General features: G+C 36.2%; 1 protein-coding gene and 1 non-coding gene across 3 annotated transcripts in view; both read right to left on the bottom strand.

Annotated features, from left to right (window-relative positions):
• Nucleotides 1–21,339, bottom strand: part of RAB3GAP2 (RAB3 GTPase activating non-catalytic protein subunit 2) — a 77,432-nt gene that overhangs the window by 34,640 nt on the left and 21,453 nt on the right. For both annotated transcript variants that reach the window (XM_069459363.1, XM_069459362.1), the window contains exons 5-16: nucleotides 20,466–20,513; nucleotides 20,312–20,387; nucleotides 19,917–20,018; nucleotides 15,064–15,163; nucleotides 12,577–12,675; nucleotides 5,778–5,926; nucleotides 4,823–4,902; nucleotides 4,604–4,693; nucleotides 3,029–3,168; nucleotides 1,095–1,311; nucleotides 382–525; nucleotides 60–142 (exon numbers count right to left, since the gene is read on the bottom strand). In XM_069459363.1, coding sequence (XP_069315464.1) covers nucleotides 60–142; nucleotides 382–525; nucleotides 1,095–1,311; nucleotides 3,029–3,168; nucleotides 4,604–4,693; nucleotides 4,823–4,902; nucleotides 5,778–5,926; nucleotides 12,577–12,675; nucleotides 15,064–15,163; nucleotides 19,917–20,018; nucleotides 20,312–20,387; nucleotides 20,466–20,513 — 1,328 coding nt within the window. The remainder of the gene's footprint in view (nucleotides 1–59; nucleotides 143–381; nucleotides 526–1,094; nucleotides 1,312–3,028; nucleotides 3,169–4,603; nucleotides 4,694–4,822; nucleotides 4,903–5,777; nucleotides 5,927–12,576; nucleotides 12,676–15,063; nucleotides 15,164–19,916; nucleotides 20,019–20,311; nucleotides 20,388–20,465; nucleotides 20,514–21,339) is intronic.
• LOC138375892 (small nucleolar RNA SNORA36 family) lies at nucleotides 10,294–10,424 on the bottom strand. Its single transcript, XR_011231594.1, has one exon. It is a non-coding gene; the product is annotated as a small nucleolar RNA SNORA36 family (small nucleolar RNA).

Below are 21,339 nucleotides of genomic sequence, written 5' to 3'. Positions count from 1 at the left end.
TTTATTGCTTTAAAAAAATGCAGCAATATGCTTTACTATTTTTATTAAAGGATACCTACCAAGATTGGGAGATTTGGTTTTCAGTAAGGCTGCCAGTTTCTTCACTAAGTGCATGTCCTTGGCTCGTTCACTCTTCTTGTCACTAAAACAATAAATACAACAAATTCTTACAGAATGTGAAATCGTTTTCCTTCTAATTCTAATATTAATACATTCCAACTTTCTTTTTTCCTTTATATTCTTCCTATTTAACTTTACCGGTATCAGTCTGATGAAAAATGAAACAACAATAAAACAATAACTACAAAACAGCACGACAAACCAAGGAACTAACCAAGGAACTAGGAGAAGTTAGATCGGCAGACACTCAGTAAATCTCACCTCAGTGCTAAGTGGAAAGGAACATTCACTGTTTTCACACTTCCAGACAAGGGATCAACAAGACAGATCTGGTAAGTCTGTGGCTGCCAACTCTGACTGGTAATGTTATTTAAGCCCATTATTTTATATCCAGGATACAACAGCCTAAAAAAATCACATACCAATATGGTAAAAACATTAGGAAAAGGAGAAATGCCAAAAGGTGCTTTTATTATAGCTAGAGAACTTGACATTATTATTAATTCAGGAGCATTAATAAGGCAAATAAATACTGATACCAAAAACATAAATAAAACAAGACTCAACTGGCAGAGTCCTTTTCACCTTGTTAAAAGGTTTTATAAAATTAAATGAATACAATCAGATTTATGTTTCAATGGCAAACAAAGCTTTCACCTCACTAATCATCACTAGGGGAATCTGAAGGAACCTTTCATTTTGAGCCTTCACAGAGTAAGTTAGAGACAAATGGCAACACCAAGCAAACTTTAATTCAGTAGCACATTATGACATTTTCAATAATTTTTTTGTTATTAAATACCTAATCCTTAATTATATACCAGGCACTTGCAGGGAAAACAACAATAAAAAATATTACAATTCTAAAATAACAGGCAATCTAATAAAATCTAATCTAGTAAAAGCTTTACTTTAATAAAAGCATTCCTGTATTTCTTTTTGTAACCAGAAAAACGCCAGGGATTGCGGCTTACCTGCAGTGCTTCCCCACATTGAAAGCTCCTACTCTAGGTCCCTGCTGTGTGTTCCACACTTCTAATATTCCCCTTCTTGGCGCATAGATCACAAGGAACTGAGCTACTCGACTTGGGCCCTGAGTATTCCCAAAAGGGGAAAAATCCACCTTTTCTGGTACTCTTTCATGGAGGTCCTCTACAATTTGAATCCATCCAATTTGTGCACCTCGGTATCCTTTGGAGACAGAGGAAAAGGGAAAGTTAATTAGTTAATTAATCTAGGTTCAGTAGTAGCCTCCTGAAGTACTCCAAAATATCTGGGGGCTGGGGGGGTAAGAAAAGCTATAAAAGCATATTATCTTTTTATTATGAAATGTCTTAAAGAGAAAAGATAATAAGTAATCTATCACCAAGCCTCATCAAATCTTAATATTTTGCTGTATTTCCTTGAGATCACTTTTTCTCTTTAAAAAGAAAATATTATAGATATCATTAAAGCTACCTGATTACCTCTTCTGCTCCCATTCCCTTACCTCTCTCTCTTTCAAAGATTCTCTCCTTTTAAAAAATTCTGGAGAGATTATCAGATTTGGATTTAAAATAAAAGTCCAATTAAAATGTAAGAAAAACATCAAATTGATGTCCTGCTAGTCAATCCCTTTGGCGTATGCAGACAGAGGGAAAACATGAGATGCAGAGGGATGTAAGAAAGTTCCTGCACGTGAGAAGTAGTAGCTGACGCTGTCTTCCATTTTCCCGTAGCCCCTTTGCCAGGCACTTGATCCCTCTCTCCCTGGATGGAAAGGAAAACTGACTGCACCAGCTGCAGAAAGACAGGCAATAATGTAAGTGACAAGACTGCCACAGTGGATTTGGGGCACTCACTACAGCTATGTCTTCTGTATTTTGGAAAAGTCTTACTGAGAACACCCCTTTGATGTTGTTTCAGAAGGCAAACACCAAGGAGAAATGATGTATCTGTGGCACTGAAACTACTTCTACAGACACTTAAACACGTAGCAGATGAAGACTGCCTTTGTCACTGCAGGAGTTCTTTGGCAAGGGGGTGATAGAGGCCTCAACCTGGTCCAGAGTAATTTCCTGTCCTCAAATCCATGAATCCCCACATTTTAAAGTATAGACAAAACTGTGCCATAAATTGTGGTTTCCAACCAGTGGTCTATGCTAACATGACATTCCAGATAATTCTGAACAATGCAATCTTCCCTTCTTCCTTCGTAAGGGAAGATTTTATTTTATTTAGGTTGACAATGTGTCTAGTTAAAAGATATTTTCAAGTCTCTCTTATAGTTAGATGTGCCTAGCTAATGTATTGTAGGTATCGTAGATAAAGGTTGAAGGGACTTTGGGGAAAATCTTCCAAGTGGACTGACTCAGTTGGCAGGAGTACCCTTCTTCCCTTCTCCTCCTTCCTTCCTGGAATGCAGGTAAGAAGGCTGCTATGAGAAGCTTAGTGGGGAAGCTACAAGGAAGGAGACTGGGTTCCTGAAGATACTATGGTGATATGTCAATCCTATACTTGGGTCTGTTGCTAACAGCTGAATGAAACTCCTGACATTGTTACTGATAAACTAAGTGGATTGACCCAAGCATAAGTATATAAAAGTCAAGTCAGTGAAGAAGGATTTTGCCAAGTTTTTCTATCTTAATTCTGAAAGACTTTCCAGGAAACCGAATTTAGAAATTGACAATGACAGTGAGAACTGAAAGAAAGTAAATAGGCAGAGGGCAAACGTGCCTGTGAGATGCCCAAAGTTAAAGGATGTATCAGTCAACTACCGGATCAAGTGTTGGACATCTGAGTTCATGTTAAAAAAGAAAACATAAACATTAAGGATTAAACAGTGTTAACCAGAAGCTGAAGGATGACAACGCTGCTCAATTGGTGGGGTAAAAAGTGAATTAACTTTTTTCTGGATTTTTGTGAGTACCTTTCCACATGCGTATTGCAATTCCTCTAGCTACATCCAATAAAACAACTCTGCCGAAATCATCTGTTACTGCTGCCAGCGTGTTACATGGAGACAGACATATGCTTTCACCATGGCGTCTAGAATCTGGAAGTCCAAATCTGATATTTAAAAGAAAATAAAAAGCTCAAATCATATTTCAATCTAGAAACATACAGCAGAATAAAGAAATGCATAAATAAAATGAGCTGGATCTATTTTTACACAAAGAAATATGAACTTTGCCTGGATTAATATTAGTTATAATAATTTCTTATTTATGATATTTGAAATAAAATACATAAGAGAAATTTTACAACCACAGTCCTATGTAGGGTTTCTATAGATACCCACAACCCTATATTTTTAGAGAATATCAAGTACAACTTTATCTTTCCTTGATTAAGAGGCATGTCATAGAAAACAATACCCTCACCACCAACTGAATTTTAGAATACTTTGCTCCCATACAGGCATCTTTTGTCCATTTTAAGTTCTTGTTCCTAACTTGTTCTCTTTTTTTGCTAGATATCACATCCTGCTGACACCAGTGTATCTGCTTGAAACAAGAACGTTCCTTTTTCTAAATAGTTATCTCTAAACTGCTATTAGTCTATAATCAACCTTATTAGAATGAGTAAAATAAAAGTAAAGAAGTACTGAAAAAGAACTAGGAGAGCTTACTTTGAGAAAAGTCCGTGAGATATATATGTGCTCAAACTTTGTTACGTATATTAATATCTGAGATACATAGGGTCCTTCGGCTAATTTGATTCTTGGGTGGATTTAGGAAATGTGATATGTTACAACATATTTTAAAATAAGATGAAAAAAAATCTTAGAAGATACACTTTAATACATTTTAATAACAGTTAATTAGTTGGCTTTCTTTAGATAAAGACCATCTAAAAAGGCGGGGGTGGGAGGAAGGTTCTAGTTCCCTTCATGGTGGTACTTTATATTAGGTAACAAAAAACAATTTAAAAACAAAACCAAGTATTAGAAGACATGGTTCTGTCAGTAAAAACAAAAGCAAAACCAAAAATTATGCTCTGCCTCCAAAAGAAACTCAACAAACATGCTAACAGATCCTACAGCACTACTGAAGTAAACAAGGAAGCACAAGCCAGTATTCGGAGAAGCTGCTTGAATATACATGACTCCTGTTTTGTTTTGTTTTTTTAAGGAAATCACTGGGTACTTTTTAAGTTTATACAGCTTAGTAACAAACTATCGAAACTTCTAAAAGAAATTCAACAGCTATCGCTAAACTAATTGTCTTACAACTTAAGCTAAGTTTATTTGTTAAAAAGTACACGCAACAAATATATCTTGAGTACCTACTATAAGATAGGGAGATAGCTATGAACAAAATGGACAAGAATCACTCTTCTCATAGAGTTTTACATTCTAGTGGGGGAAAAAAATCTCACATTAACTACTTTCAGAATCTCCAAGACTTCTGAGACCAGAAAATCAACTAAGGACACTGAAAGACCATGAATTTAACAGTACCTTTCTCAAAGGACTAAAACTTGAGAAGCATGACAGACTTGCCTTACAGCTAACGGGGTAGCTGGTTCAACCTTAGGCTTTTGCTTTTGAACAGCTTCTTCTTCGTGCTTACTTTTCCAACCAAGCCAACCACTGAAAAGAAAGAAAATTTAGAATAAAAACTGAGCTTCCAGGGTTTCAAATTGCAGACTATCAAAATATAAGTTAAAACCAAGCTAAATACAAATTAGGTAACTTTTATTTAATTATCATGTAATTTACCTGGCAGCATTAAATAAAGCAGAAGTGAGTTTACTTGCAACTGCTAGTGCAACATGAGATAATAATGGTTGTGTGCTTCCCTGAAAAACAGAACATGTGAAAGAGTAGCTTACAAAGAAACAAAACATACTTTCTAAATAAGGCTTACTTTAAAAAGCTTTGAGAAGTTGTAAAGCCTAGACTACCAACTCAGCTTCTTTCAGAGGGCTAAAACTTTAGTTTAGGAGAAATACAATAAAAAGTTTTAACTCTATAATTTAAAAATGAAGTCACTACCAGTCTATTTTACCTTTAGTATTTCCCCCTTTAAATTGTAATTTAGTTAAATTTTAAACTAAGGATATTAAGATGACATTATTCTAGCTGAGCTGTGTATTTCCCATCTATACACACACAACTGGCTCTTTTCCTTCTTTATTTATGTATATATGAAATACATACACACATATACACATACACATTTTTATAAAAGTAAAAAGATAGTTTGGACAATTCTAAGAAGGCTGCTTTTTATTATAAGTGAGAAATAAGAACTGCCAAATCTAACACCTAACTTTCCCTTATTTTAGGAAGCAATTTTCACCACTTACATCAACTAAAGTTGGTAGTTCGTTCTGTCTTTACAATTCCTCATTTACTCAAATCCCTAGTGGGCTGACATCATTAACAACCCTGAACTTCTGACTATTGCAGCAATATTTAAAGACTACTCGGCCATCAAAGAGCTCTGGTCTTTAGAAACAAAAGAAGATTGTTTGTTTTACGTTGACTTTAGTACCTTTTCACTTAATCTAAAGAATTTAGAAAAAAGCTAGTTGAGATTAATTTTAGCTTCAATCGAAACTTAAAAATGTAAGCTGCTTAATCTTTCTAAGGCTGAGTTACTATATCCAATTTGTAGACAAGGTGAAAAACCAATAGTGGCCTTACTCAGGATCAGTGATGAAACACATACCTCTAAAGCATAGAAGAAGCCAGTAAATGGATTGGACCCTACAGTGATATACTGAGACATGGCAGGTGGACTGTTTTTAATTGCCGCATTAAATCCACCTATATTGGAAGCAGTCTTCATTTGATCAAAGGGGGACAGAGTCATAATACCTAAAGAAAAAAAGACAAAAAAACCCACATGATTTGAACGTACAATGTTATTTTAGGTCATTAAATTTTTACTTCAGTTTCATTCTAAGATACTAACTGCTTGGTTTTATTTACAGACAAAAGTCATTGTTGAAAGCTTCAAAATCAACATCAGAAAATGTTCATAAATATTAAAATCACCCTCTATAATTTCTCCAACCTATACAATAGCCAAAAATAAAATTTAAATATTAATATTTTGAACAGGATACAAAACTGAGAAGGTACAAGAAGTATACGGTCCACCTATATCCCTAGGTACCAATTTATTTATTGGAGACAACAATTGAAAGTTTCTTATGCTGAGGTGTTGTACAGACACAAATGACAGCACACCAAATAAACTGACGTGTGCTTTGCTTTTTTTATTTAATAAAAGATCAAAGAGACATGGCGCATTCTTCACAATCACTCTTACTATTCCATTCTATGGTCATACCATAATTAATCTGACCTACTGATACTGATGGACATTTAGGTTGTTTCCCATCGTTTGGCACTACAAAGAATGCTGTAATATATACCCTCAATGTCTCTGTACATCCACACCTATATAAGTCTATCTGTACAGTAAATTCTTATAAACAGAAGTCCAGGGTTAAAGACGATCTGCATTTTAAAAAATTTGATTGAGTATTGCTACAATGCATTCCATAGAGGTGTTGTTACCGTAGATTTCCACAAAAAAGGCAAGATAGTACCTGTGCTCTGTACCATTCTCAACACAGTGAAAACATACGCTTTCAAACATCTACTTTTTAGTCCAGAAATCCCCAATGTTTTATAATGAAGAGTTACTTTTCATTTCCCTAAGGCTCTAGGAACAAAAGTAACAAGACAGCCTGAATGCTGACATCCACATGTCTGTGCAGAGTAGTAGAGGAAAAACCAGTGTCATTTGAATTCACCCGAGTGGCAAAGAGAGAAAGAGGGGGCAAGTGAGCTTAGACTAGAAAGCAAAGATCTCTTGCTAGATTCCAACATATGTGGACTCAGGCAGTGTCTTCAAACTTGGTACTCATATGGTACATGAAGACACCCTGCTGAGAGGACCAAACTCAAATATATCATAGAATGGAACAAGAATTATTGTTATAGTTTCTATTGCTCCACATACTAATTTCCGTACGTAAGTATTGCCTCTTCTTTGCCCAAACACTGTCAAAAAATGCATTGCTCCTGAGGAAGAGTCCTGGGAAAGGAAATTCTTTTAGTAAGTTCATAAGCAAACCATTCACTGGATTTATAGAAATTAAAGTGACCAAATAAACCCTTGTAAAAGTTGGACCATTCTAAAAGATCACAACACCTAATATTCATAAATGAATTCATGATTCCATAGACCAAATGCTTTTACTACACGATAAAATTTGCATAAATTTCGTTGGAGTCTACCAAAACAAGATCAAAGGGTGAAATGTATGGCATATAAATTGGAATTTAAGTTTTAAATGGTTTCTCTCTTTGTACTCCCATACAATATAGATGGAGGTATAAATTGCTATACAATATCCAGAGGACAATTTGGGAACGTATATAAAAAATTTTAAAGGAATTGATTCTAATTTATTCTCAGGAAATAGCTGCTCAGTTCTTTCCATCCTTACCACCAACAATCTTTTCCTTCCCACAACTTAAGTCAGCCACTTTCAATACTATACCTTAGATCCAGTCATCGTCAACTGTATATTCTTTGTAACCTTAATTTCAAGCATATCACTTTTTGACCACCACCCCCTAGTTTTCCATCTCAATCATTCTAGTAACCCTCCTGCAATAATTCCACAATTTCATCAAGAATTCCAATTCATTAATTCTATCATTTTTTTTTCCACTTTTTTATCTCTTTTTTTTCATTTTTTATCAAGCAACTTTTGTGATCACTTTCCTGCTTATCCAACTTATATTCATGTTCCATCATTAAATACTCTTGCAATGCCCATAACTCCCCTACACCCATCTCCCTCCAGATCTCACCTGGCTAAATCTTAACCTTGGTTGACCTAAACTTTCTGCATTCTCTCCTCTTGAAGCAAAATAGCTGATCATTGCCAAGAAAAACAATACATCTGGGTTTAAAGCTAAGGACCACAAACAAATGGACACACAAGCCCAAAATCCTACTGTTCTCTTCAACCTCCTCCCCCTACACAATCCTTTGAAATCTATTTGTTAAAGAGACCAGGCTGTTTGACACTAATTTCCCAGAGTACGTTTTGCTAACCACATCTCTTATTTAAATGTTGTTCTGCCCTCTATACTGCTACACATCGGTAATTGAATCTAGGGGACTTGTCTTGTGAGTCAGATTTTAGCCTTATTTTTCATTGATTTAAGGTGATACAGCTTATTTACAGTCCCTCTTCCTCTTTCCATATCCTTCCAAAATATCTACATCTCAGTCTTTAAATTCACATTCACTGTTTTCATTATTAGAATGATATAAATATTACTGCTGAGACAAACTATTAATACCTACTATAATTACATTTCCTTAGCTGTCAATTTTTTTTTCTGGAGTTATTATTGCCCTCACTTAGGGTTTTCCCTGAACATCTGAGGCCTTTTCATACTTCGAAACACATTGAAGTTCCTCTCAATATAAATTTCTATAAAGTAAAACTCTCTGAAGCTCTCTTTGACAGTGATGTATGAACAAGGCCTGAGTGAAGAGAGGGAGAAAGCCACGAGAATAGCTGGGTAAAGTTCTCCAGGCAGAGGGAGCAGTAATTATAAATGCTCTAGAGTGGAAGATGGTTGGTATGTCTGAGGAACAAGGAGATCAGCATGAGGGAACACAGAGAGAGAGGGGGATAACATACAAGGCAGAATCATTAACCTCAGGCCTTGTATCCCACTATAATGAGCAACCAGAAGAAGAGAGATGATATGGAAGAAATGGGAGGAAAAAGGAGAACCAAGTCTAATGGGAGGAAAACAAGAATTCAATTTTGGAGATGTGAGGTTTGGATATCTAGGTAGAAACGTTCAGTAGGGAGCTGGAAAAATGAGTATGAAGCTTAAAGAAGAGGTCAGGACTGGAGATAAAAATGGAGATGCTGTGAGTCTATTTCTTATTCTCCTTATTTATGATTTTGGAGAGTCGGGAGTGGAAATATTTATTCCTAAACCTACCCCAATCTGGCTTTCATCCTCAATTCCACTTTAACTGTTCACATCAGGAATCAATAAAGAGCTCCTAAGTTGTCAAATCCAATGGACCTCACTCCTTTCTTGAAATCTATGAAGCATTCCACGGTAACCACTGCCTCCCAAATTTATATGTATAATCCCAACTCCCTCCCTGAACTACAGACTTGCATATCCAATTTGTCCACTTGATGCCTCTATTTGAAAGTATAATTGTGTCAGAAGTTAACCTGCAAAAAACATAACTCTTGATTTGTCCACATCCTCCTTATTCTCATTTCAGTAAATAGTCTGATCATCCACCCAGTTGCTCAACCTTAAAAATTAAGAAATCTTTGAATTTTTCCTTTCTCTCCTTTCTCAAAGACATTACCTTAGCAAGCAAAATATATCTCGCATCCGTCTACCTCTCTCCAACTCCACTGCCTCCACCCCAAATAATGCCATCATTCTCTCTTGCCTAGAATTATCACAACATACTCCTAACTGGTCTCCTTGTTTTCTTCTGCAAGCCTCTCTATTAATATCAACAGCAGCCAGAGGGTATTTTTAAATGTAAAGCCCTACTTAGAATCCATCAATGACATCCACTGCATTTAAAATAAAATCCAACCTCTTTATCCCTAAGTGCATCCCACTCTGCATCTCCAACCTGACTTTGTCTTGTTTTCCCCTCTCTCTCTATAGCCAAGTCACACAGACCTCCTTTCTGTTTCTTGAACACTCTGAGGTCTTCAAGGCCCCCAGGCCTTTATTCTTGCTGCTTCCTTTGCCTAGAATGCTCTTCCTACAGCTCTTCCCATAGCTGGCTCCCTCTCCTCTCAAGTTTCAGTCTGAATATCAGTTCCTTGGAAAGGCCTTTCCTCACCAGTCTACCTAAAGTACCCTCTTCTTCACTATCTATCATAACCTTCTGCTTATTTTCTTCATGAGGCCTACTAACATTTTTATATTACCATACTTATTCATTTGGTTTGTTTATTGTCTCCCCATCACCAGAACATAAGCGTCATCGGAGCAGAGTTCCTGTCTATCCTGTATTTCTAGCATCAATATTAGTCCCTAGACATAACAGGTATTCATTTATTTGCTGAATAAATTAATCAGACCCTAACATAAAGATATACATACAATCAAATCAAATTTCCTACATCTTATTTATTTATTTATTTTTTTCATTTTGTAGGCTGGGGATAAATGAATAGAGTAATACTTTCTATCCAAACATTTCCCGTAGCCAGTTTCAATGTTCCAAAGTTTAATTACCAGAGCAGGGAAGCTACCCTGAACTGAACTCAACACTTTGGAATTTTGCAGCATTTTTACATTAGTGAAAAAGTAGCACACTGAAATGTTCACCCATAGGTTTTTATTACACAGTATTCCATACAAGAGCTATGCAGTAAATAGAAAAAGATGACCTAAGAGTCAGATATCTTCTATTAGCCCCTCTAGATTCACACTCCTTCCTTTTCTCCCTGCTCACTCTCTCTGTCCCAGGGGACAGTTTGTATAAATCATACTGACTTTTAAGTTGGGGTTCAGACAATGGGAAGCCCCATCAGGAGGTTAAAGACAGAAAGGAGAATGAAGTCAGGATATCTATTTCCCTGGCTCCTTTCCTGAAAAGCTGGCTATGACCCTTGAACAAAAGCCATCCTGCTCTCCAAGTGCTGATTCTACTCAATATCTCTAAGTTCTGAAACTGCTCCCTGCCCTCACCTCTTTAGGCCAAGGAATGGTTAACAGCTTGGCTGCTAAGAAGTCCTGGGATACTGTCCTATCTTTTGTGGTTTTCCTACATCACATCTTTATAAATAGCTCTCTGTAAATAAACCTTCTTACAATTATCCTATTTCAAGTGTGCCATCTGTCTTCTATTAGGACACTGACTAATAAAATGTATGTTTAGTAAAATTGAAGTGAAAGGCTCTTCATGACATATTGATTAGAAAAGGGCTATATCTCTCTACGTGACCATAAGTATACTACACATGTACTCACACACACACAACACACACACATTAGAAAGTCTATAAGGATGTTTACCAAAATGTCAATGGTGAGTATCTCTGGATAGGGTTTAAAGAGAATTTTTTTCTTTTCTCTTTATATATTTATGTACTATTTGAATTTTATTAACAAGCATATACATAAACAGAATATATACATTTATAAATAGTATTTCCTTCTGTACACCAATTTCTACTACTTTAATTCAAAGCCCATTACTTTTTACTAAGATTATTACGGGTTCCTTAATAGATCCAATTTCTAATCCTGACCCCTCCATTCCAGCCTTTAAACTGTCACCAAAGTGATTTTTCTCAAAGGCAAATGTGATGATGTTATCTGCTTGCTCAGAATTCTTCAATGGCTCTCAATTATGGCTAGGAGAAAGATCTAAATGAAAATATTTAGCTATTCCTCTGCACAGTATAGTAGGCCCTTCAAAATCTGACTCCTTTCTACATATTTGGCCTCACTCTTGCCAGTTATCCCTGGCAGTTACTGTTTTTCCTGCACAATATGCACTTTTACCCTCACATCTATGTACATGTTGTCTAGAATGCCTTCTCCATGCTTATTCTCTTGATCAAGTCCTACTCATTGTTTCAATTTCATGTTAAAGCCAGGCTCCTCTTCCCTGATGCCCTCAATGCTAAGGGCCTTCTCCTCTGCTCCCACTACAGTTAGTCCACTTGTCTGCCACAACAATCATTATGTTGTAGTACTGCAACTATTCTTACGTGTTTCTTCTGACTTCTGGATGGCAGAGACCATAGTTTTTCATCTCTGTATTTTTGATGCCTAATACTGTAGCTGTCAAATACTAGTTGCAAGAAAAAAAATCTGCTTTTATCTATACTCTGCTGGTTTAAAGTTTACTTTTTTTTTTTTTTGGACACAGAATCTTGTTCTGTCTCCCAGGTAGAGTATAGTGGTGTCATCATAGCTCACTGCAACCTCCAGCTCCTGGGCTCAAGCAATCCTCCTGCCTCAGCCTCCTGAGTAGCTGGGACTACGGGAACATACCATCACACCCAGCTGATTTTTTCTATTTTTGGTACAGATGGGGTCTCAAACTCCTGAGCTCAAGCGATCCTCCCACCTCTACCTCCCCGAGTGCTAGGATTACAGGAGACACCTAAAAGTTACATTTTTAAAAGACTGATTTACATGGTCATTATATGGACAAACCTATCTGTAGAAGAATTAAGTCAAATAATGAGTGACTTAAAATTGTACAAGACTGCTGCTGAGGAGATAATTAAATCATTATTAAAATTGCTACCATTTCTTAAAGACAAGCCATGAGTCTGAACTAATTTCCACATGTCTCACTAAAGGTAATGCATTTTTTCACATAAGAATAAATGTCCATTTTAAAATAAATGAGATACTTCAATCAAAAAGTATAAGAAGTAAATTCCAAGATAATTTGAACTAATAATACTTACCAACACTAGCATGATCAATAATCGTGTCAATATCTTGTAGACCCCATTTCTTATAAGCTAACGGTGGTGGTTGTACATTCTCATTGCCTGATGCCGCAGCTGTCAAAGATAAAAAGAACAGACAATCCAAAATTAATTATAATGGATAAGATAAAGATTTACAAAAAATCATTAAAAATTTAACAATCTATTATTCTAAAATTTCAACTAATAACGAGGCAAAGTAACAAAAACAAGACATAAAGTGAGATTTATTCATGCCAAGTAAATGTGCATAAAATGCTCGCTAACATTTGAAAGACTAAGTTGGCCTGTCACAAAAGATTTTGGAACACTTAAGTAATTAAAGAAGACTATTAAAAATCCTAAGATACTACTAAAAATCCAGGTGGATTCGATCTGCAAATGATGCAAAATAAGCAATTGCTCTCTCTGAGGAAAAGTGGGTAAAATCCTGAGAGCTGCAAGCGGTGCTTTACTCAGCAACACGCTAAAAACCTGATACACCTGGCAGAGCACATGTACAGCAAGGTCTCTAATCTAGGTAACTGAGGCCATATTTGATAGAAAGGTATGTTAACACCAATAGCATTGCCAGAAAAATTAATGAAAGGCCAATCTTTAACCTCCGTCCCCCTACCTAATGAGTACGAAAGTTACATCTCTTGCCACAGGTTCATGCACAAGGTTACATTTATCAATAAATTCCCATGCTACATATCACAATACTGCAAAATTCTGGCTGTTCATTCTGGAAAGTGAAGAAAAGTACTTTAATAAGGGAAAAACATAATTCTCTAAACACCGCAGATTTGATAATAAGGCCAAGAAGAGAGAATTTTCCTTTATGCTGAAATAAGTGTCACAACAATTTGTGGCGAAGCAACCAGAATTCTTTTTAGAGCAACTTACAATAAGAGGGCACTAAGTGGCTTAATTCCTTACCTCCTAGGAGACAAAATGGCATTATGGTCTTACACACAAATAAACAGGAATTCAAAAATGGTGAAAAATTAAATGGTTGATAATACCAATTATAACATAATTGTCTATTTCTAGTTTAATTAATAGAATTCTTACCTACAAAAAAATGCCAGTCTCTTTGGACATGTATATCAATGGTGAGTATTTTAAATGTTCTCAAGATAATGAAGCTTATGGTCGGTTAAATTGAAATAATTTAAAAGATTATGAACACAGGCATAAAAATTCAAACAAATTCTGGCCTAATGAAAATGCATGTTGTACTATTAAAGAACCATATAACCAAGACTTCAGAATTTTACCAATCACATCAATCTGCTAAAAAAGACAGAGAAAACTTTTTTATTGCAATATAAGACGCTACCTTTTCCCCTGGAAGAAATTGCTTATTTTGCATCTTATAGTTCAGTCTAGATTTAGAAATAATTTTTTTTTATGAAGCAACAAACATATCCTAATTAGCGTATGTTTTCAGGGAGCTGTCTCAACCATTTAGGAGTTAAACTTTGTTTTAGGGCCACTAAGCCTCCTATATCCAATCTCAGAAGAAAAGGGGAAGTGAGCACTACCATTCGTATTTTCACTGATTTTAAGACTGTTCCTCCCTATATTTTTACATCTCTAAAATTGGGATCTTAAAATCGATGGTGTGTCTTTTACTGGCAACACTTTCTTTTCTTAGTGGCATATAAAATAATAGTGCATGTTACAATCAGTGGCTTCTTGAATTTGATGAAATACCTCTTCTAAAGATATAATAGCATCAGAATGTAAACTATGGGTAGTAAAAGTAAGAATTCTTGATTACTGGGCAGTTTTCATCCCTAGAAATAGTGTAGTTGCCAATATATACATAAGTTTAGGCCTCTAGCTTTCCTCCATTCAGAAGTGTTCCAAGTTAGCAAAAAGGTCATGTTGACTCCCTGCTGGGTCCTACCTACTGCGAGTAAAATTCCCCCTGCACACAGTGGTATCTTTATCCTCAGCAAGGATAGAAGCAATGTGGAGTCATAAAATTTGATTCAGTATGGTGGCCCTAGAGTTGCTGATTTAGTGAAAAATTTGGTACCTCAGCTAAACGCAACTAAATGCCTCACCCCAATGTTGATCGTCAATACAGGTGCAAATATTAATATCTCTCACTAGCCAAGACGTATTGCTGAATTAGTTAAGAAAGCATGCTGTTCACATGTGTGCTGGCCACACTCTCCACTGGCAACACGTGAAGAGTGCTGATGTTTCAGCCCTTGTTTTTACCTTACTGAGCAATCCACCCAACATGTCTACAGGAGCAGGGTTTTCCCCTTAAATCTAGTTCAGGAGCTCTTTTTTATTTAGAATATATAGGAGGGCTGTCCGGAAAGTATCCAGCCATGTAATATGAAAACTATGTTAACAATGGCTGGATACTTTTCGGACAGCCCTCGGACTTAATTCTATAAGTAGGTCACAATAAATAAAACAAACACATCAGAAGTTAAATATTTCTTGCCCAAATATTACCTTTTGCTACCTGATTTCGACAAGCACGAAGAGACTGAAAAAGGCTAAATCCATCGATAGTCACAATGGCAGCTGGATATAAGATACTCAACTCTTCATTCTATTTAAGAAATAAGAAAGAAAAAAATAATAAAATTTCTTAAATAGCTAATGCCAAAGAGGCCTTATCTATTTTTTTTATTATACCTGAATTTCATGAATAATGTAAAATTAAAAATACTGGCTGGATGTGGTGACTCACATCTGTAATCTTCTTAGCACTAGGGAGGCAGAAATGAGAGGATCACTGAGGCCAGGAGTTTGAGACTAGCTTGGGCAACATAGAGAGACCCCATCTCTACAAAAAAAAAATTAACCAGACATGGTGTCGCACACCTGTAATCCTAGCAACTTGGGAGGCTGAGGTGGGAAGATAGCTTGAGCCCAGGAGTTTGAGGTTACAGTGAGCTATGATTGCACCACTGCACTCCACCCTGGGTGACAGAGCGAAACCCTGTCTCAAAAAAAAAAATACTGTGACTAAACTCAACCACCTAATACACAAAGCAGTATCAGGCAGAAGAACAGTAAAAATAAATGGAAAATTAATTTCAGAATGCTTTTTGGCCAAAGACTTAAAATTCTTCTCAAATGTAACCTTTTGTATATGGTGAAAAACGCTCTCAAGATAGATGGTGAGAACAAAAACAATTTCAATTTCATAAAAATTAAATATAGTCATCCATAGATACAAACAATATATGAAAATAGAAAAAAAGAGGACTCACCTGAAATCCCAGACATATCTCAATGCATATCCTCAAATATATTCATACTCATTTGCATGAGACCATACCACATATAATATTCTATAACATGTTTTTTATTACTCAGTAATATGTCAATGATATTTTTCCATTTCAATAAGAAAACAAATCATTTTTTTGTCATGGTTATACAGTATTTCATTATATGGACCCAAACTTACTTAACTAGTTCTTATTGATGGACGTTCAGTTTGACCTCCTGCTTCCATTCTTTTTTTTTTTTTTATAAGACAAAGTCTCTCTCTGTCTCCCAGGCTACAGTACAGAGGTGTCATCACAGCTCACTGACACCTCAAAGTCCTGGGCTCAAGTGACCCTCGTGCCTTAGCCTCCTGAGTAGCTGGGACTACAGGCCCGTGCCACTACAGCTGCCTAATTTTAAAATTTTTTTGTAGAGATGGGGTCTCGCTATTGCCCAGGCTGCTTTTGAACTCCTATCCTCAAGCAATCCTCCTGGCTTAGTTTCCCAAAGTGCTAGGATTACAGGCGTGAGCCACCAAACCCAGCCCCCCCCAACTTCCATTCTTGTTCTCCACAATCCATGTTCTACATAGCCAGTGTGATCTTCATCAGACACAGCAGATCAAAACAGTCTTCTGACTAAAACTCTGCAATGGCTTCCTTTTGCATTTAGAATAAAACCTGAACTCTTTAACCATGGCTGCAAGATCTGGCACCTATCTCTAATGTCATCTCACATCTCTCTGCTCGTGCTCCTTGAACAGAAAGGCCATCATTGCCTCAGTCCTTTGCATTTGCCTGGACCTTCTCCTCCCAGATCTTCACCTGCCTAACTGTTCTGATCCTTCAGGTCTTAGCTCAAATGCTGGTTACTTAGAAAGACTGCTCCTGAGCCTCCATCTCAAAAAACAGCCCCATTCTCGTGCCACATTACTGTCTTATCAACATGATGACTTCCTTCATAGCACCTATCAGAGACTGGAACCACCTTGACATCTCTAATTGTTTACTGTTGGATTCCCTCTACCAACCCCAAACTGTAAGCTCCATGAAAGCAGGAACCTTGTATATCTGGTACACTAATGAATCCTCAGAGATTGGAAGTGAACTGGGCATACAATAGGAAGTAAATAAATATTTATAAATGAATTAATGTATTTTCATTACTACAAACATCACTGCAACAAACATTTTTCTGTCTGTATCTTTTCACACTAGTGGGATGTCACTTTAGCGTCAATCCTTTGGGAGGGTCTACTGGGTCATAGAGTGTTCACAGTTTTCATTTTTGTACACGTTATTAAACTGCCTCAAAATGTACCTACCAATTTTTACTTTTACTAACAATACATGAGAGTATCTCTTTCTCCATACTGTCACCAGCAGTTTTGTCAATTTTCATCTTTATCAATCTAAAAGGTAAAATATTATCTCGTATTTTCTTATAGTTCTTAGATTACTATAATGGTTCAAAATTTTCTCATGCTTTCTGATCAGTTGTACTTCTTTTTTGGAGATCTGCTTACTCCTTTTTCTACTGGACTGTAAGGCTGTTTCTATTTTTAAGAGAGATTTTTGGGCCATGAGGGGCAAGGGAGCTGGCAGGCATGTTCACATGACAGGTTCACAAAGCTAAGCATGCACGGTCCCCTGAGTATGGCAGTGGGGAGGGAACCTCCTCACTGACTTTGAGGAGCTGGAAGACAGAAAGGGCCTAATCACCAGTAAGGCAATAATCTCCAAAACCAGACAGTCTTCCTGAACAAAACATTAACACAAACACCAATGGCCCAAAACCTGTAGAAACTGTGCTAGATGACAGAAAAAATCTTTTTACAGAAGCCAGAGAAGTTTCTTTGACATTCCAGAAAGAGACTTTCTCCTCTTCGGAATCTTCTCCTGCAATGACCTTCTGTCATCCTAGTACACTCACTGCTTCCAGAATTGAATTAGAGGAAATTTGCTTCTGTGATCTCTGATAAATCTGGGAGTATATTAAAAAGCATATAGAAGATATTTTTGATATATAAATTGATGTATCAGATGCAGAGATGCTTACATAACATCCAGAATAACAACAAATATAATACTTCCTTCTCCATGATCAGTAAGAATTATTTTTCAGCTAAAAGATGATTTTCTTGGTTTATATAGCAAATAGCAAGCAAGTATTTAAGTATTAGTTATATTTTCCCACCAGTTCTAAAAGAAAAAGTATTATAAACATGACCAAGTTTAAAGTGTTTGAACCTTCATCATCCAGCGAATTTGTAGAAAAATGGAAAACAACTCTTGAAAATTATCCTGAATTCACAGATTATCTTCTTAGATTTCCCATTGCTCCTTCTTTGTCTCCTTCAATAGTCCCATTTTCTATCTTCTTATGATGAATATTATTAGTTACTAAGACTTAAGTCTTCAGCCTGCAGTTTTATTTTCCTGTATCTTTTACTTAGAAGAATTCATTCATTACCTATGACTTCACCCATCATCTCCAATCTAGTCTCTGCGCCTACACAGTGGTTTTGTATCATTATCTGATTCTGCTATCTTCATTTCCTACCATTGCCTCAAACTCGACATGTCCAAAACCACAATCAATAACCTTTATTTACTACCAAAACAGTCCCTTCTTCCAACTTTGTTAATGGAACTCCCCAGGATAAATATCTTAGAGACATCTTTAGCTCATTTTTTTAAAAATATGCTACACCTATGCAATAACCAAGTTTTATCAATTACACCTTCAAAATAATCTTTGTACTGACCATTTCTCTCTTCCCACAGCCATTCCAGTCCTGGCTCTCAACAGTCAACATCTATTATAAATAACTTAAAACACCACATATCTAGCCTCCCTAATTCCAGTTCATCCTGAAGAAAGAGTTCTTATATCCCTTTGATTACATCACTTCCTTTTCATAAATCTTTAGGAGCTTCTCTCATCTCCTGAATCAATTCTAATTTTTACTTGGCTTTTTGAATTTATACAAAATTTGGCCACTCTGCCTATTAACAGTTTCTCATTATTTTCTAACAGTTTCTCTGTTGGTGGTTATGTAGTCCTACATTTGAATTGTCTCTTATTTTTCTAATTATCTAAAATACTTTCCCCTTTTCCCATTAGCTAATTCTATACCCATTATTCAAGGATTAATGCAAACTTCACCTCCTCAATGAAATTTTCCCTTATTGTCCTAGTCATAATTGAGCTCCCCGCTCCCCTTCTCTAAATTTGTACAGAATTTATTTTGTCCATATAAATATATAATTAGGTATTGCTTTGTATTACTAATTTATTCATAGGTATTAACAGATTTTAGTCCTCGTCTCTCCTACTAAATTAAGTTTCTTCTATAGTTCTAGTCCACCTATCATGCAATTTAAGCCCACATATGCATACAATATATACATCTGTTTATTTGAAATCTTTTGGAGGCTATGCAGTACAAAAAAGGAAGGCATATTGTACAATTTTGACTATGTACACTGTAAAACAAATAAAAGCATATTGGTTTAAATGGCAATTATTTTTTGACTGTGAGACAACCAAAATCTTACAAGGCACCTAAGAAGTGACAGCCTTCGATACTAAACAGTATTATTTTCTCAGTTAAAATCCTCAATGAATACAAAATATTTTCCACTATAACAAAAACTCAATAATCCCTTTTCTGAGAAATAGTTAAACACAAAGTACTAGTACTATTAACAATACGGCCAAAACTTTTTTTCTTTTACTATAGGTAATTTTGACACCTAAATCCAAATTAAAAGACATAAAATTATATAATACCACATTTTGCCTTAAGTCACCATTAAATTCTAAAAATAAGAAAATTTTTTGGCTTCTAACTAAATTATTTTATTTTATTCTATAAACATACATTATTTCACTAAATAAGTAAAAGCAAGACGGGTATTCTTTACTCAGCTACAAACAGATTCTAGTTCTAGACGATGACAGTGCAGCTAACTGTGCCATAGACAAAGGTATCTTAAGGTTTCCACCCAATAAAGAGGGGAAAGACTGACTGCTTCAAAGTGATGCCGTTGTTACCATCTGAACATAATTGTTTACACTACCTGCTCAGTCACGCCAGGATGTCGTGGGATTTCATAGGTCCTGCATTTAAGCTGAAGAACTGCGTCCTCATTCAAAAGCTGAGCAAGCAAGAGCACACCATTCTAGGAGGAAGCACAGAGAAGGGCCCTGCTTGTTTTCTAACCAATACACCTGAGCAGGTATGGCCAGGCAGAAAGTACCATCCCGCCAACAGTTTTCCACACATACCAGGTACTCTCTTTTCAGACTACAATTGCTCTCCTCTGTATCTTCCACCAGAACTTTCCACTGCCTGTCCCAGCCTCTACCCACATAAAGCATCAACTACACATTTCCAAATAGCAGGTAATGAAGCCACAAACTAGTTTAACAGGGATGCAGTCAACTAGTGTTAACTGTTGAAAACTCAACTTACCTCAGTGTAGAAGCGTACATAACCTGAAGTAAAACCCACCACGATGCAGGTCCAGTCGGGACGTCCAGTAGAACTCCTGTTAAAAACAAAATTGATGATCTTAACAGCTCATATATCAAAGCAACGAAAACAGATAACTCTTATTTATCCTTACCTCTTTTGGCTTGCTAGTGGGATACATAAAGCACTAGTTACAAATTCCCTAAAAGACAAAAACAAAATTATACATTTATCTACTGAACTTATCAACTACTTTTATTTCTCTATATCTGATGCTAAATGGTAATAAGTGGAAGATGACCTCTGTGGACCAGTTTTATTCAATACGTAAGTAAAAATACAGTAAAATTCCACCATAAGTAGGGTGCATAAAATTCATTCACATAAAATATAACATCGCATGTGTTCGAGATTCAGTCAGGAACAGTGGCTCATGCCTGTAATCCCAGCAATTTGGGAGGCTGAGATGGGAGGATCACTTGAGGCCAGGAGTTTGAGACATGCCTGGGCAACATAGCGAGAACTCATCCCTAAAAAAAAAAAAAAAAAAAAAAAATTCCAAAAAACCCAGGATTTTTCATTCTGTATTGTCAGGAAAAGCATCAAAGTAAAGAAAGCAAAACTTTACTTACACGACTAATTGTATACAGTACTGAGAAAATCTCAAATGATCACCAGACAATCATTTCTTACTATTCCCTTTCTCCTCTGCTTCAGCCAAGAACTTCGGCCTGCTTCCTTGTTAGAGATCAGGGACTTGGCAGAGGGTCAAAGAACTGCAGGTCATACTACATGCAAATTGCATTTCTGCAGGATACACTGTTTTAGGGACTGACTTTATTTCAACTTGCTGGTTTCTTCTTTTGCAGAAATGGTCCCGATAGCCATTTATAAGCACATGTTAGGTTTGATGTTCCCTAAAAAATATTTCCCCCCTACTTGGCATGTAGACTTGAAATCTTTGTCAGGAGCTCAGAGCCTAAGTCTCAAAATCAAAACAACTCCTACTGACTGACTTTGTTTGACCT

The sequence above is a fragment of the Eulemur rufifrons genome, chromosome 27 (assembly GCF_041146395.1).
Source record: "Eulemur rufifrons isolate Redbay chromosome 27, OSU_ERuf_1, whole genome shotgun sequence".
Taxonomy (NCBI): domain Eukaryota; kingdom Metazoa; phylum Chordata; class Mammalia; order Primates; family Lemuridae; genus Eulemur; species Eulemur rufifrons.
Note: the sequence above shows the minus strand (reverse complement) of the source record. Positions and strands in the feature narration are given on the sequence as shown.